General features: G+C 41.4%; 1 protein-coding gene across 1 annotated transcript; it reads left to right on the forward strand.

Annotated features, from left to right (window-relative positions):
• Positions 1 to 8,802: 8,802 nt before the first annotated feature.
• LOC146713170 (uncharacterized) lies at positions 8,803 to 9,690 on the forward strand. The gene has a single exon (XM_085437655.1). The coding sequence runs from the start codon at positions 8,803 to 8,805 to the stop codon at positions 9,688 to 9,690; it is 888 nt and encodes a 295-aa protein (XP_085293781.1).
• The last annotated feature ends 5,774 nt before the right edge of the window (positions 9,691 to 15,464 follow it).

A 15,464-nucleotide genomic window follows, 5' to 3' on the forward strand; every position in this document is an offset into this window, starting at 1 on the left:
AGGGATACACACAATCAAGGATCTGTTTATTGATAATTTTTTTCCTTCATTTCAACAACTTCAGCAAAAATTTTCCATAGAAAACAGAGATGTTTTCAAGTATTTACAAATACGTCATTTTATTAAAGAAACGTTTCCATCCTTTCCCAATGAACCACAAAAGCTAGCTTCAGGTGATCTATTCCTAATGAACCCGCTAAAGAAATGAGCTATTTCTAGGATCTACAACCAACTTTTGCAAATAGACAGTACAACTACATTGGACCACTTGAGAAATGCTTGGAGTGAAGAACTGGCTACTAACATCACTAAAGATCAATGGACTAAGGCACAAGAACTGGTTCACTCCACTTCTGTCTGCTGCAGGCACGGACTACTACAATTTAAGGTCCTGCATAGGCTCCATCTGTCTAAATTGAAGGTTTCAAGGATGTTTCCGGGGGCTGACTCAAGATGTGAGTCATATGTTTTGGACATGTCCTAATATCGCTACCTACTGGTCTAAAATATTTAAAACTTTGTCTGATATTTTTAAAAAACAGCTCCCCCCAGACCCAGTAATTGCACTATTTGGTGTAGCTACAGTTAAATGTTTTTTTTTTGTTTGTTTTTGTTTTGTTTGTTTTTTGCGAGATCTCGCAAAAGTTTTAGCCGCATTCTTCCCGTTAGCTCGAAGCTAACGGGAGGTCGAGACCTACTACAGCCGGGAGGAACACCGCTTTCCGGCACATCGTGCCTCGACCTCCCGGTCGGCTTCGAGCCGGCGTCCGAAGAATGCGGCTAAAAGTTTTGCGAGATCCCGAGTTTGTTTTGCGAGATCTCGCAAAAGTCCGTCTTAATTTTTTTTCTCCCATGTCCCCTGCGGGGCTCCGTAGTTTCACGATTAAAGTAGCAGGAAGAAGAGGCAGTCGCTCCATATATCGGTTGTTAAGCTTAACGTGGGAATGCTTTACAAACATTCAGAGATGAATTTACACACTTGCTTTACTTCTCTCTGGGATAACTTCCTCGGAGATGAAATGCTGGTTTGGTAGCGAGGCTACAAATACACACAGCCGATCTATCACGTGACGCATACTGCTGCAACGTGCTACGGTTATGAGCCGAGTTACGCCGTGTTGCAAGTTTTGTGAGGTGCTTTTTTGATATTTAATGGATCGGATTATATTTTTTATTTCTCGCCGACATAATTTAGGTCCAGTAATTTAGGTCAGTATCGGACCGATACCGATACGTAATATCAGATCGGTCCATCTCTAATATCAATATATTAGTGACCTTTGTTATTGCACTGTACAGACAAGTGTGATGATCAGGCTGAGACATGTTTGATAAACAGGTGAACAGGTGAGCTCTTTCTTAAGAAGTAAACATGGTAAAGTCATCTTTGCCTAATCCTCCTTCCTGTTTTGATCTCTCTCTTGCACAGAATCTGTTTCAGTTACACTGATCACCATAAACGGTCTGAAGAAATCAAGCCAACATCCAGCCTGTCTGACAGAAACCTGCTGAAACCTGAAACTGGTGAATATTTCTACAGAAAAGGATTGTTAAGGCAGGTGGGAGGATCAGGTCACTGACAGATGATGGTAGATGTCTTAAAAATTTACAGCAACAATATAAAGCACCAGGTAAAGAGCGTGAATCCATTTCTACCCAGCTTACTGAGCCAGCGGGAGATAACACCATGTTAAATGCACAGAACAAGTTCAAGTGACGTGTTGAATAAAAGCAGTGCAAACAGAGCAGTCTGGCTCTTCCTCTTCAGCTGGAAAAAATGTGGATCCTTGTTTTCTGTCCGCCTCTGAGGAGGACCTGCCATCCTCTCACCTTGAATTAATTCATGACAATCAACAGAGGGTAATTATTGGTCAGCTTCCCCCTTCGTCTCACCGTCAATTCATCTACTCACCTAAGTCGATAACAGGCTCACAGTCCTAGCTCGTGTTCTAAATTCTTATCCAATTACCTAATCTTCTATGTTCTGTAGCTCTGTTGGCTTGACACGACACATCACAGCTGACTCACCTCTTTGATACTGGACACCATTCCCACAGGATCTCCGCCACCCTCCTGGACAAAAACGCTTATCACACTCATCTGTCTGCCCTCCTGTTACCAGTGCTCTCGAGGATTCTAGAAAACTCAGGTTAGCCCATCTCAGTTATTCTCAACCAGCCTACCAGACCTCCCTGTTCAACCCTAGCCTTCAAAGTAAGACACACTTTTTCAGTTTTCACTATCACCCCTGGACATATTTGTGCACCCATTAACTCTGTTCTCTCTCCCCTGAGTGCGACCACCACACCACCAGTCGCCCATTGTGTAGCAGCCCTCTTGCCGTCATGTTAAAGGTTTATGCCAAGTATTGTATGTTTAGCCACACCAAGTTTGTACAGGCCCTCGGGGCCTGTTACATGGACTGTAGTACAATACATGATTATGATAAAGCTGCACAAGGCATTTACTATTTTGCATTGTTCTCTATTTTGCCTTATACACTTCACTGTTACAAACTTTCACATATTTTTGGTTTAAGTCTCTTTTTAGTCCACCTTCCCTTTGCTTTGGTGTTCAGCACAGTGCAGGAGATGATGTTGAACAGAAACATGCAATAGTCAAAAAACACTTTATTTACCACAAGTCTGAGCTTTGCTGTCAACCTCCAGTTATTGCCCTTACAGGTTCTGCAGCAGGAAGTCTGTCACTGTGAAACATCACGAGGTTGAGAAGAGATCATGACAAACACAGCAATGTGAGGAAATATACATGAATAACTTCCCATTCTCCTCTCCACACCGACGCACCATTTCCTGTACAAAAATGAACAGTTGGAGAAAATGTGGATAGAGTACACTACACGAGTAAACTGATCCTCAAAGTCCCTTAAACCAAAAATGGATGTCTAAATTAATTATCTAGTTTTTGCAAAGGAGGGTGAAGAAGGTCACTGACAGACGCAACAAAGTGCTGCAGGTGATCAGACATTTTGAAGTAGCAGGTAGAGTGTGAGTTCATTTCTACACAGCTTACTGAGTGAGAAGATAAAAGATAAAGAATCAGACTGAATAAAACCAGGAAAGATAAAAATTATTTCATTGAGACATTTAGCTCACCAACAGCTTTACTGTGTTGCACAACGACTGCACAGAAAACAACATAAAATCCTTTTGGAACTGTCATGATAAACTGTGTGGCAGGCAGGATGAAAAACCCAAATGCAGGTGATAGGTTTGTCTAGCACAGACCAAGACAATTCTACGAGGCAATTCTAGTACAATGGCAAAAACAAGACGCAAGTCACCAGAGCTCTTTGGGTAGTCACGTGCAATATAAAACCGAGATTGGCTTATGAAATGGGGCCATTATGGAACCCGTGGACAATCCCACTTAAAACCCACTTTTTATCCTTTGTGGTACCCACATGGTACCCACCAAAAACTTGAAAGATGGGGCCCAGGTGGGTTTCTGTGTTCTTTGCCCAGTTGGGGCCCATTTAGTTCCCAAATTTTCCTAACATAACACCTATCTGGGCATTTAACATGGGGCCATTACAGAACCTGCGGACAATCTCATATGGGGCCCATTTTTCAGCCCATTTTCAAATGTGTATATGCGATCCAGTCTTGCCAAAGATACATGATTGTCCTTAGAATGACTCCATGTGTACTGTCTCCGATGTCCATTGAAAAACCTCCACACATCTGACAGATCCACAGCTGCAGCCAGCTGCCTAAGCCTGCGAGAGGATGCAGGATTGAGGTTCGATGTGGTTCCTATCCAAAGGTGGGTTGTCAGTACAATTGAAATCCCCACATAAAAACAAATAGGCTACTCATCATCGCTAGAAACCGTAACAGTATCACACAGGACATCTAAAAAGCCCATTCTGTCCACTCCTTTAGTTGGTGCATATACATTGAGAAAAACAATATTCACATTTTCATATTTGACTTTAACTTTCAGCAAACACCCCTTGATTATTTCCTCTGCTTCACAAGAAACAGGTAAAAATTTCATAGAGAACACAATCCCTACACCTCCACTACAACTGGACTTATGACTAAAAAAACATACCCCCCACAGCCCATCCTCCAGGCGAGTTTCCTGAACCAACATAATATCTCATTTCTTTAAGTCCATAAGCTTGAAAAAAGCAGCTTTTTTCACCTCGTTTCTAGCACCATTCAAATTTAATGTGCCTATTTTGAATTCAGACATGAGAGAAGCGAGGCAGAGGAAAAAAGACAGGGAGTTAGGGTGTTCCTAAACATCGTCGTCATCATCAGCAGTAAGTGCTTGAGCTCTCACTTCAGTTTCTTTAAACGATAAATCTCTTGGTCTGTCAACACATCATCAATAAAATTTCTAGATTTTTTTGTCAAGACCCGAGACGACTCAACAAAAAGCTTAAGGTCTGGAAAATAGATCCACTAAAAATCCACTTTCACCATCCTGAGGCCTTTGGTTTTCTGTAAGAACCTCCTGATCTCAGCAGGAGGGTACAGATTCTGGTGTTCCTGGCTTAGGGACAAATCACTTTCAGACTCCATACTGCTCTCTCCTGTTTTGTTTCCTCTCTTAGCTTTTGTCATTTTTGTACTACAGTGGGCAGGTTCAGAGCTCTTCCTCTTTTGAGATAACTTCAGCAAATCCTCATCAAGCATGTTGTCATCCAAACAAAAATCATCAACAACAGACTCAAGAGGTGTCACCTTTCTGACTGGTGTCAGAAAAATATTTTTTTCAGCAGTAGTTTTTCCCTTTTCTTTTAAGAAGAACCATCAGTTTCCTGTTTGGCTGAACTAAATTATTTCATACTATGCATCATGATAAGAAATACTTTTATGAAATTAAACAGAACAAGACATGCAACAACTGGCACATTATTTCAAATCTCAGGCCTGAGCTGTGGTTAAAATGCCACAAAACAAAAACATTCCTCCTTTGTCTTTGATTAATCATTTTTCCTTGACTTCGAAGAAAAGTTTGTTTTTATTGCTTACCGGGCTGCTTCATAAAGTGGTGGTGGATGTTTTTTCTGAGGTTTAACCAGGATGAAACTTCCTGAAGTTGAACTACTCATAATTCACTGATACACAAACTGTGCTGTTTCTTGCACATCATATAAACATGTACCTATAATGTCTCTATAGAGGTTAAAAAAATACATACTTGTGTTTTCCTCTCCCTGCTGATCCATTTTATCCTTTCTTATTTTAAAGCTTCAGGTATCTCTAAAGTCAAATGAGTGAATGATTAATCAACCGCACCATATATTCGACTTTGTCAATATGGCGTAGTGGGTGTAGATTCGAAGAAAGTGAGAAAAACTGCAACTGGTTGGCGGTGAGGAGAGGAAGACAAGACAAAGACGCTGTGTAAGAGAAACAAGTATCAATAATAACTAATAATTAAATGCAGAGAGGTGTGTGAGAACAGAGTGAAACATTTGACTGGAGAAGAAACACTCAGTGCATCATGGGAATCCCCCAGCAGCCTTTTGCAGCATAACTAAGGGAGACAGGGACAGCTGATCCAGCCCTAACTATGTGCTTTTTCACAAATGAAAGTTTTAAAACTAGTCTTAAAAGTAGAGGTAGTGTCTCACTCCTGAATCCAAGCTTGTAGCTGATTCAGCAAACAACATAACTAATGAGAATAAAGTGAAGGTGGAATATGTATGTGTTCACACGCAGACTGTGAGTTGTGTTTCCTTTCTAAGCTGTACTAAGCAAATTTATCAGTAACTGATCACTTGACCCCACAGCAGGATGAAGATGTTTCCTGACACAGAGGCGTCTGCACAGGCTCAGTCTGACTTGCAGTTGTAATAAGTCATAAAAAACTCTTATCAGTGCCTCATCAGGCAGCAAAAACATTTTTACCAAACTAAACTACAACCTGAAATCCACAAAAGTTGGGACATTCTTTAAATTTGAACAAAATAAAAACTAAAAGACATTCAAATTACACGAACCAACATTTATCAGAACACAAATAACATACTACATTTAAAGTGAGATATTTTACATCATCATCCACTGAATGAGCTCATTTCAAATCTGACGCCTGCTACAGGTCTCAGAATAGTTGGGACAGGGGCCTGTTTACCAGGGTGTAGCATCTACCCTTCTTTTTAAACCAGGTTGAAGACATCTGAGCATCAAAGTTATGACTTGCTGGAGTTTTGCTGGTGCTTTAATATAGATTTCAAGCTGCTGAAGAGTCTGTGGTCGTCTTTGATGATCCAGTGAAAGATCTGGACGGCAGACAGGTGAGTATAAATGACTGCATCAGTGTGTGAGGGTTTATTGGCACCTGTAGAATTAGTTAATACGTTCCTCTATGACCCTGTTGTGCAGCTTGTAAGCAGAGCCTGGCTCTTTAGCTTCATAAGACTGTCACATGTTTGTCTTTGGAATGAGATGCATCTGATGCAGTCATAGTGGGAGGCCTTTCAACTCTCTTTGCTCACAGTGTGGTTTATGCTGTGAAATGGTAAATAGCCTGTATTTATATAGCGTTTTACTAGTCCCTAAGGACCCCAAAGCGCTTTACATATCCAGTCATCCACCCATTCACACACTGGTGATGGCAAGCTACATTGTAGCCACAGCCACCCTGGGGCGCACTGACAGAGGCGAGGCTGCCGGACACTGGCGCCACCGGGCCCTCTGACCACCACCAGTAGGCAACGGGTGAAGTCTCTTGCCCAAGGACACAACGACCGAGACTGTCCGAGCCGGGGCTCGAACCTGAAACCTTCCGATTACAAGGCCAACTCCCAACTCTTGAGCCACAATCGCCTGTGAGCAAAGGGAACTTTTGAAACATAGTGAAGAAGGACTTAGATAATGGAAACAGCTGCTCGTTCTACTCTTCTCGGACAAAGTTATGCTGTTGTAATAGCTGCAGTATATGGTTTTGTATTGTCCTGTTCAAATACAAACAAGGCCTTGCATGAGATAGATGTCATCTGGAGGGGAACGTATGTTGCTCTAAAACCTTAATAGAACTTTCAGCATTCATAGTTCCATCCAAAACATGTAAGCTGTCCATACTGTATGCACTTACGCACCTCCATACCATCAGAGATGCTGGCTTTTGAACTGAACTCTGATAAAAACCTGAAAGGTCTCCCTCCTCTTTAACCCAGAGGAATGCCGTGTCTATGATTACCGACAGGAATGTCAAATTTGGATTTGTCTATCCACAGAACTTTTTCCCGTTCAATGAGTGTTGGCCCACAGGACATGACGGCACTTCTGTTGCATGTTTAAATACAGTGTTGGGAAGGTTACTTTCAAAATGTATTCCACTACAGATTACAGGATACATGCCTCCAAAATGTTTTTTGTAACGTATTCCTGTGACTTATAATACGTTACTCAATGAGAGTAACGTATTCTGAATACTTTGGATTACTTAATATATTATCATGTCTGTTACAACTACATGAATTACTATTACTGAAAGTTCGTCACAATACCAATATCAACTAGATTTTTAAATCTTAATATAAAATGAGTAACAGTAGGGTTGACATTAGGTAAGGCTGCAGTTTTTGCAGCGATCTCGCATTGAAAACGAATCCGCGCGTATATATAAAACAGGTCTGCGGCTAAGAACTGTAGTAAAGGTCGGATACGTCGGGTTCCAGGATCGAGACTGAGGATCCTGACAGAAGACGTCAGAATTATTGTCTGAAGGCCAAGAAAAATGCCCAACCCATTTATTTTCCCAAGTGAATAGTTTTTGCTACACCGAGCCACTTGATTGTCATAGTTTTTTTCATTCTTTGTTATTTATTTATTTGTTAATATTTAAGTTATTACAGTCAGAACACACAGGAACGGGAAAGAAAAAGATGAAGAGAGTGGAAGTTGGAAAAAGACTCAAAAGTTGGGAAAAGACCTGCTGCAGCTGGTGACGGCTGATGAACAGAAGGTGTGGCAGCCTGCAGTGTGAACAAACATAAACACACACAGGGATGTGAGAAAAAGGAGGGAGACAACAAAAACACCACACGGAGAAACGAACACATTTACCGACCCCCACCCCATGCAGGACGACTGCCAGGATCGCCAGTCTGAGGTAAACACAACATTCTGTGTATGAAAATAGACTTTGTGGATGAGAGAAATCAAATTCGGAGGGTGGATACCATTTTCATTATGCTCGTTCAAATTTCCTGAGAAAACCACACCCCCGTGTTGATTTTGCAATCCCACTGATCATATATAAAGGCAGGTCTTTCTCTGTCACAGCAGACAAACACAAGATCTTTTCCAGCCAAACACTGCCTGCACACACGTAAGGAATGCAACCACTCAACAGCATCTGTGTTTTCTCTTTATATTAATATGTTCATTTATTTACTCGTATTAAAATCATCAGGATGTTATAGTTTAGATGCAGTTAGACTGTAGATGTGCAGCTATGGTAAGCCTTTCAAGGAATGTATTCAGGTAATTTATGGGCTCCACTGAGTGCACTTTATTTTAAGGATTTAAACAAGCCTCGAGCCTTTATCTCACACTTTGTTTTAACTGAAATTATTGAAATAATGTGATTAGTCAATTATTCATCATCATTTTCACACAGCAGTTTCCATTTTTTTAATAGTATTTTATGTTTTGATGTTTCAAAAAAGAATTCAAATGTGTCTGAGTAAGAGAGAGAGTTGTATTTTATCTGTAAATGATAAATCTTTAGGATTCACATTGTTATCCAAAGTCCACTCGGCAATCTGCTAACATCTCTTTATGCTCCCACGTGTAATTATTTGATGCAGGGACAATGGCCCACATAACTGACATTGAAGTGTCTCTGGATGAAGCTCAGGAGAGTCAACTCCGTGCACGAGGCTTCATCAAAATTAATGTTGATCTGAACAAAGGAGCTCGAGGAAATTACATATACATTTGGTACAAAAAAGGATGCGGCCCAGCAGTCACAGGGATTCAGATTACATTCATGGATCAGATGAGTGAGGGTCTGATCAAAGCAGGGTACCACAAGATCGACAAAGACCTCAATGCTGGAGCAGGTGGAGACTTCATCTATCTGTGGTACTGCAAGGATTCCCAACAGTACAACATCCCCATTGTGGACCTCGATGTCACTGTTGATGCAGCAGATGAAGCTGAGAAGTTTAAAAATGGCTGGGAGAGCCCGGCCTGTGATCTAAACCGGAATACGAAACAGAAAGGAAACTGGATCTACCTGTGGTTGAAGAGAGAAAAAACAACCTACATCTGTGACATCACTGCCAGTGCTGGCTTTGAGGGCAGTGACCTCCTCAATGATGGCTACATACGATTGGATGAAGACACCAACCGAGGTGGAGGAGGGGCCTACGTCTTTGTCTGGTATCGTCTGACCACTGACACTAAGAAGGCCATCAGAGAGCTGCAAGTTTCCACCAGTGATGCAGATTATCAGGCCTTTCAAATTCAGGGCTACACACCAGTGAACCAGGACCTGAACCAGGGGACTGGAGGAAACCCGGTGTTCCTGTGGTACAAGAAAGACAACAGCTGCAAAACCCCTATCATGAATGTCACTCTGATCGCCAATGCAGCAGCTAAACAGGTGTATGAGCAGGTGGGGATTGAGGTCATTGATAAAAACCTCAACACACGCAACAGAGGTAATGTCCTGTACCTGTGTTTCAAAAGTCAGTGAAAGTCGTCATGGTAACAGAGCTGAGCATGCCCACTGAGCAGAAACCAGAGAATCAAAGATGTTCCTGTTTAATTGGTTTGATGATAGTTTTTCTTTCCTTTCTGAAACAATCTTTAATCAGTGTGATCTTAGAGCTTTGACTCCACCAACGATCATTAATCCTACAATCTGTTCGATTAGCTCTGTTTCACTTTATTCAGATGATTGTCTCTGTTTCAATAAAGTCTCTTTAGCATCTGAAATATCTCTGTGTCATGTGTCAAAGCTTCATCTGATAGTTGTTAACAGAATAAAGTGAGCTCAGAAGGATCAATACATGACTTCATTTAGCAGAAACCTGAGCTCACTGTGTGTTTAGTTCATATATTACAAAGAATACAGAAGCATTTGTGCAGTTATTACCGTCATTTATATTTGTGTTGTTTTTTCTCCTGTCCGGCACTGTAGCTGTCACGGCTAGCGAGGCGAGCTGTGTGGAATTTAATAAAGGACCCCAGATGTCGATACTGCAGTGAAGTGAGTGGGCTTTATTGAGACTGGGTGACTTATAAGCAAAAGGCAAGGGCGGCGAGAAACAGAACTTAGAAATAATCTACACAAGGAAAACTCAGACCTGAACACGAGGGGCAACACAAAAGACAACGAGCAGGGAAAACAGCCATCAAGAACATAGGGAGATAACACAGACAATCCAGCCACGAGCACAAGAGGACACGCACTAAAAATACACACAGAGGGAGACACAGCTGAACCTAACTGACCTGACAAGACAAGGGAAATGCAAACTGAACACACTGACATAAGACCCAGACTTTCACAATAAAACAGGAAATACACAGACACACACTGGAGAGGAGGGGAACTACAAATAACCGAGGAACCAAAGAACACAAGAAACTCAAAACGGCATAACTGTACTCTAAGACATTAACTAAAGACTAACAAAGTGAACTTTATATAAAAAACATAATACAAAATAAATCACAGAGACACAAGAAAACTCAAAACACTGGGTCGAGAGACCGAGGATCCTGACAGAAGACGTCAGAATTATTGTCTGAAGGCCAAGAAAAATGCCCAACACATTTATTTTCCCAAGTGAATATTGAATATGGTTTTTGTTACGCCGAGCCACTACTCATAGTTTTTTTCATTCTTTATTATTTATTTATTTGTTAATATATACGGACAGAACAGACAGGAACGGGAAAGAGAAAGATGAAGAGAGTGGAAGTTGGGAAAAAACTCAACAGAATGTGAGGGAAAGATAAACAGAGGAGAAGAGAGAGACTGAGAGAAAAGACAGTAAAAATCTGTTTGATCACCTGCAGGGAAACTAATAATAAATATTAAATACTGAATGTTACTGAGCAGCACACAAGACCGACAACGCACAACATGTTTAGAGGCAGCAGCCAACCAAGACAGTGTGAGTCTGTGAGGACCTGTGTGCACACACGTGTGTACAAGCAGCTGGTGTTGCTGCGTGTGCATTTAAAACAGAATCAGCATACTTTATTTATATAACATATTATTTATATAACATACTTTAAGGAAAATATTTGGGTTACAGTTGTTCCAGTATAAATAACAGTAACAATACAATATGTTACAGATTTAATAAATAGCAAAATATATACAAATCAATCAATAATAAATATCAAGGATTAGCAGAGGCGATTATAAATAAATATCAAGAATGTTCACAGGAGTATTACTGAGTAGAAAAGAGTGTGTGTAAGAAGGGTGTAACTATTGCAGTGTTTACAGTGTATTAGATGAAGGAGTTGTACAGGAAGATGGTCACGGGAAGGAATGATTTCCCACCAATGAACCTCTGACAGCTAGTGTCAGCATGACCGCTCCGACGAACCCTCAATGTCTACTTGTATTTAAAATTGAGAAGTGGGCACTGGCAGGAGGCGAGGTTGAATAAACAGACCGTTCTCTGGACACCGCTCAGCGTGCCCACCCTTAAGGTCCCATATATGTGTGTGTTACGTGAGTGTCTAGTCTAGTCTGTCTCTATTACAGATGACGCGTTCATGTTAATGTGACTCAGCTTTCTCATCACATGCAGCAACATCACACACACTGCTGTGCTCGGATGCAGGCATCACTGACAAATACAAGCTACTCTCTTTTTTTTTTTTTTTTTTTTTTTTTTTTTTGTCCCGTTTGGATCTATAGCCATCAGAATTGTTGTCTTAAGGCCAAGAAAGATGCCAAGCGGATTTATTTTACCAAGTGGATCATCATGGCCTTGCCATATTGGTCCATTTGATTGACCTTTATTATAATTATGAATTTATTTTATTTTCAGTTGCTACAAACGGGACAGACATGACTGGGGGATAGGACAGGGGGAAAGAATGAAAGAAAGAGAGGGAGAGAAAGAAAACCAGAGGGGAGAAGAGACGTGAGAAGGGGGGGGGGGGAAAGGAAAAAAAAACACACAAACAAAACACCTGGATCACCTGTATGTAGAAAAAAAAACAGAAGAGAAAGCAAACGGCAAAGAGCAACATAATAAAAAAAAAAAAAACAGCACCATCACAATAAACTAGATATCAGTAGATACTAAATAATAAACGATATTGTGCAGCACACAAGATAGACAGCGCACAATGTGCTTTGAGGCAGCAGCCAAGAAAGCTGTAGTCCGCGTCTGTGAATACCCATGTGTACACCTGTGTGCATACCTGTGTGGATCAGCATGCTTGTATTCCAAAGGTTTCTCCATGTAACGATCTGCTAGGGAGTGTGGGGAGCCACAGCCCCGTCCTCCAGGGTATGAAGTAGGTATGGAGGAGATCAAACTCCAGACATCCAGAGGCCCCCAGAACACAAGAGACCAAGGAAGACCAACAGAGGGGCAGCTGCGCCACTGTCCCAGTAAGAGCTGAGGAGAGTCCCAGATGAGGGCTCACTCAGCAGCCGCGGAGCAGAAGCCAGGGGGAGTTGCAGTGACGCGCCCATGAGCTCCGCCGGCAGCCAGCTGCGCCTGAGTGACCGAGCCCCAGGCCGAGAGGCCGGGGGCACCCCGCCTCCAAAGTGGCCCGAGCGAGCCCCAGGCTCCAGGCCCCGACAAGCGGCCACCAAGGAGTGAGCCGGTGTGTACCCGGACGCCCGCCCCCAGACACAAAGAACCACCAACGCACCGACACCTGAGGGAGTCCGCCACCGGCAGGGGAAGTGGTGGTGGGTGGAGATAGGCCTCCAAACCTTGGAGGGCCTGAGATGTCCCCAGAGAAGCTACTCTCTGATAGCGAGTGAGAACAAGCTGGTCTGTAAGATTAGCATTAACAGATCTCGGAGAAAATAGAAATTTGGCCGTTGGCATGTGTTTGGGCGGTGATAAAGTGGCAGGAGTGAGCAGCAGTACAAACTGGGCAGTACAAGATTTTGAGTAGCAGTTAATTAATACAGTATTGCACGGAGTAAGGGTTTTTATTCTTGTTTAAATACTGACTAAAAAGAAGTGACCAGTGCAGTACAGTGTACATTTTAGGCCATCGTCAGGTCTCAGGAAAAAAGTTCTCAGGTATCAGGAAAAAAGTTCTCAGGTCTCAGGTCTCAGACAAAAAATGTCAGGTATCAGGAAAAAAGTCATCAGGTATCAGACAAAAAAATGTCAGGTCTCAGTCTCAGACAAAAAAATGTCAGGTCTCAGAACACGAGCTATCAGACAGAGAGAGAATCTTCCTGCAGGTGGCGCTGTTGTTATGTGCCAGCTGAATTGATTTCCAAATACGTCATCAATGTGTGACAGTGGAAGAACATAAGGTCATTGACCTCACCGGAATTCTACCACAGTTCATGCTCCTAACGACACAACGTACGTTTAACGTGCTCTCCCTTTTGTCCGTACTTTTCCCATAGTTGTGTTATATGAAGTTGCGGTTAGGTTGTGAAAGTTACATAACGCATATCAGAGAAGGAACGCTAATTTTGTACGGTAAACTAAGTCAGCACTATTTTTGTCTGGCTAATTCATTATAGGTAGTGACAGTGGTGTTGAAATGTGATCTCAGTTTAAACTTAGTTAGTAATTGTTTTATATACGTTTCAGCGAATGGACAAGCTGAAAGCTTACGTGGAGCCTGCATCCTTTCTGTTGCTGGTTTTCTTTATTTCTCTTTTTTCATTGCTACTGTCAAGATATTTGGTGATCCCGATATGTTATTTTTTGTTGTTGTTTATAGATTTGCTGCAATATGTCATCTGAAGAAGATGGCTGGTTTCACGTAAAAACTCCAAAACACGTACAAAACCAAACAGAAGTGCTCCAGGATGCTAGGCGCAGTGTTAAGCTTTTGTTACCTCGTGGCTACACAAGGTAAATCATTGGTTGTCTGACTGGTTGTGCAGATCTGTATGCTGGAAATCACACTGGGAAGCTTGTCATCAATTGGAGTCTTTCCGCATGGAGCTCATAGCTCACTTAAATACCTAACCTGTATTTAGAAACAAAATTATGGTCTGTGATCTATCACTTCATTTTCAAATAATAAAATTCCACTTTACGTTCTCTTTTACAGCATTCAAGTAAATCATAAATTCAACAATTCAACAATAACTGCAATTTGCAATTACTGACAACCTGAAAATGTTTGGTACTCTTCAGTTAAGTCTCTAAATTATAACATAAAAAGTTAGTCATTAAAATTACTTTATTAGCTACTGATAATTTGATTTATTATTGATATTTATGATAATGCGGCACAAAATATTATTTTTCTTTGTTGAACAGTAATGCTCTGAAAACAACTGAAGTAAAACAATTTCATGTGATTCCTTCAACTTCAGCTTTAGACATTAAACTTGACTTTCCACGCACCAATTTCTGCCCCTGCTGATGCTTGTACACAAGGAGGTGCCAACATATACATACATATCCATGTACTTGAACTGTGGTAGAAAGTCAGAGTACCTGCAGAGAACCCATGCAGACACAGAGAGAACATGCATGAAGATATTCACATAGAAAGACCCCAGTCATGATTTTGCTGTGAGGCAATAATGTTAACATGTCATTGTGCTGCCTTCATTGCACTTTCTGTTTATTCATTTTTACTCAAGTCCCCAATATTGTTGTTTGTTGTTATTGTTGTTATTGTTTCTTAAATGCTCAGACACTGTACACATATATTTTGCTTGATGAATATTGTACATGCTTCTTTATTTGACCATTAAACACATTGATATCAGTGTTGTAAAGAAATTACACTTACAATTATTCCTACTGTTATCTATACCTGAGACAGAGACTGTTATTCATGCTTTTATTTCATTTCTGTGTCGCGTCCAACAAAGAAAACATCATTTTGAAGTTCATGGACGACACTGCAGTGATCGGTCGCATCACTGTAGGGGACAGCTTATAGGAGAGAGGTGGCTGGTCTGGTGTCATGGTGTGAGGACAACAACCTCGCCCTCAACACTGACAAGACAAAGGAGATGATAGTGGACACAAGAACAGGAGGCCTCACCCACCGCTGTTTATCCGGGGCCTTGAAGTGGAGAGGGTGAGCAGCTTCAGATACCTGGGTGTCTACATCTCTGAGGACCTCACCTGGACACTGAACACCACACAGCTGGTCAATTCAATTCAATTTTATTTATATAGCGCCAAATCACAACAAAAGTCGCCTCAAGGCGCTTCATAGATACAGAGAAAAACCCAACAATCATATGACCCCCTATGAGCAAGCACTTACATTTTGAATTAAAAACATGAACAAAATGTGAAAGTCTTCTTCTTCTTTGCTTTA

Source organism: Copadichromis virginalis, linkage group LG3 (assembly GCF_057382275.1).
Source record: "Copadichromis virginalis isolate Kocher_CV1m ecotype Utaka linkage group LG3, C_Virginalis_male_GT1.1, whole genome shotgun sequence".
Lineage (NCBI taxonomy): Eukaryota > Metazoa > Chordata > Actinopteri > Cichliformes > Cichlidae > Copadichromis > Copadichromis virginalis.

What these genes read in the sequence shown, in the direction of transcription:
- LOC146713170 (XM_085437655.1), top strand. Translation starts at nt 8,803, where the DNA reads ATGGCCCACATAACTGACATTGAAGTGTCTCTGGATGAAGCTCAGGAG.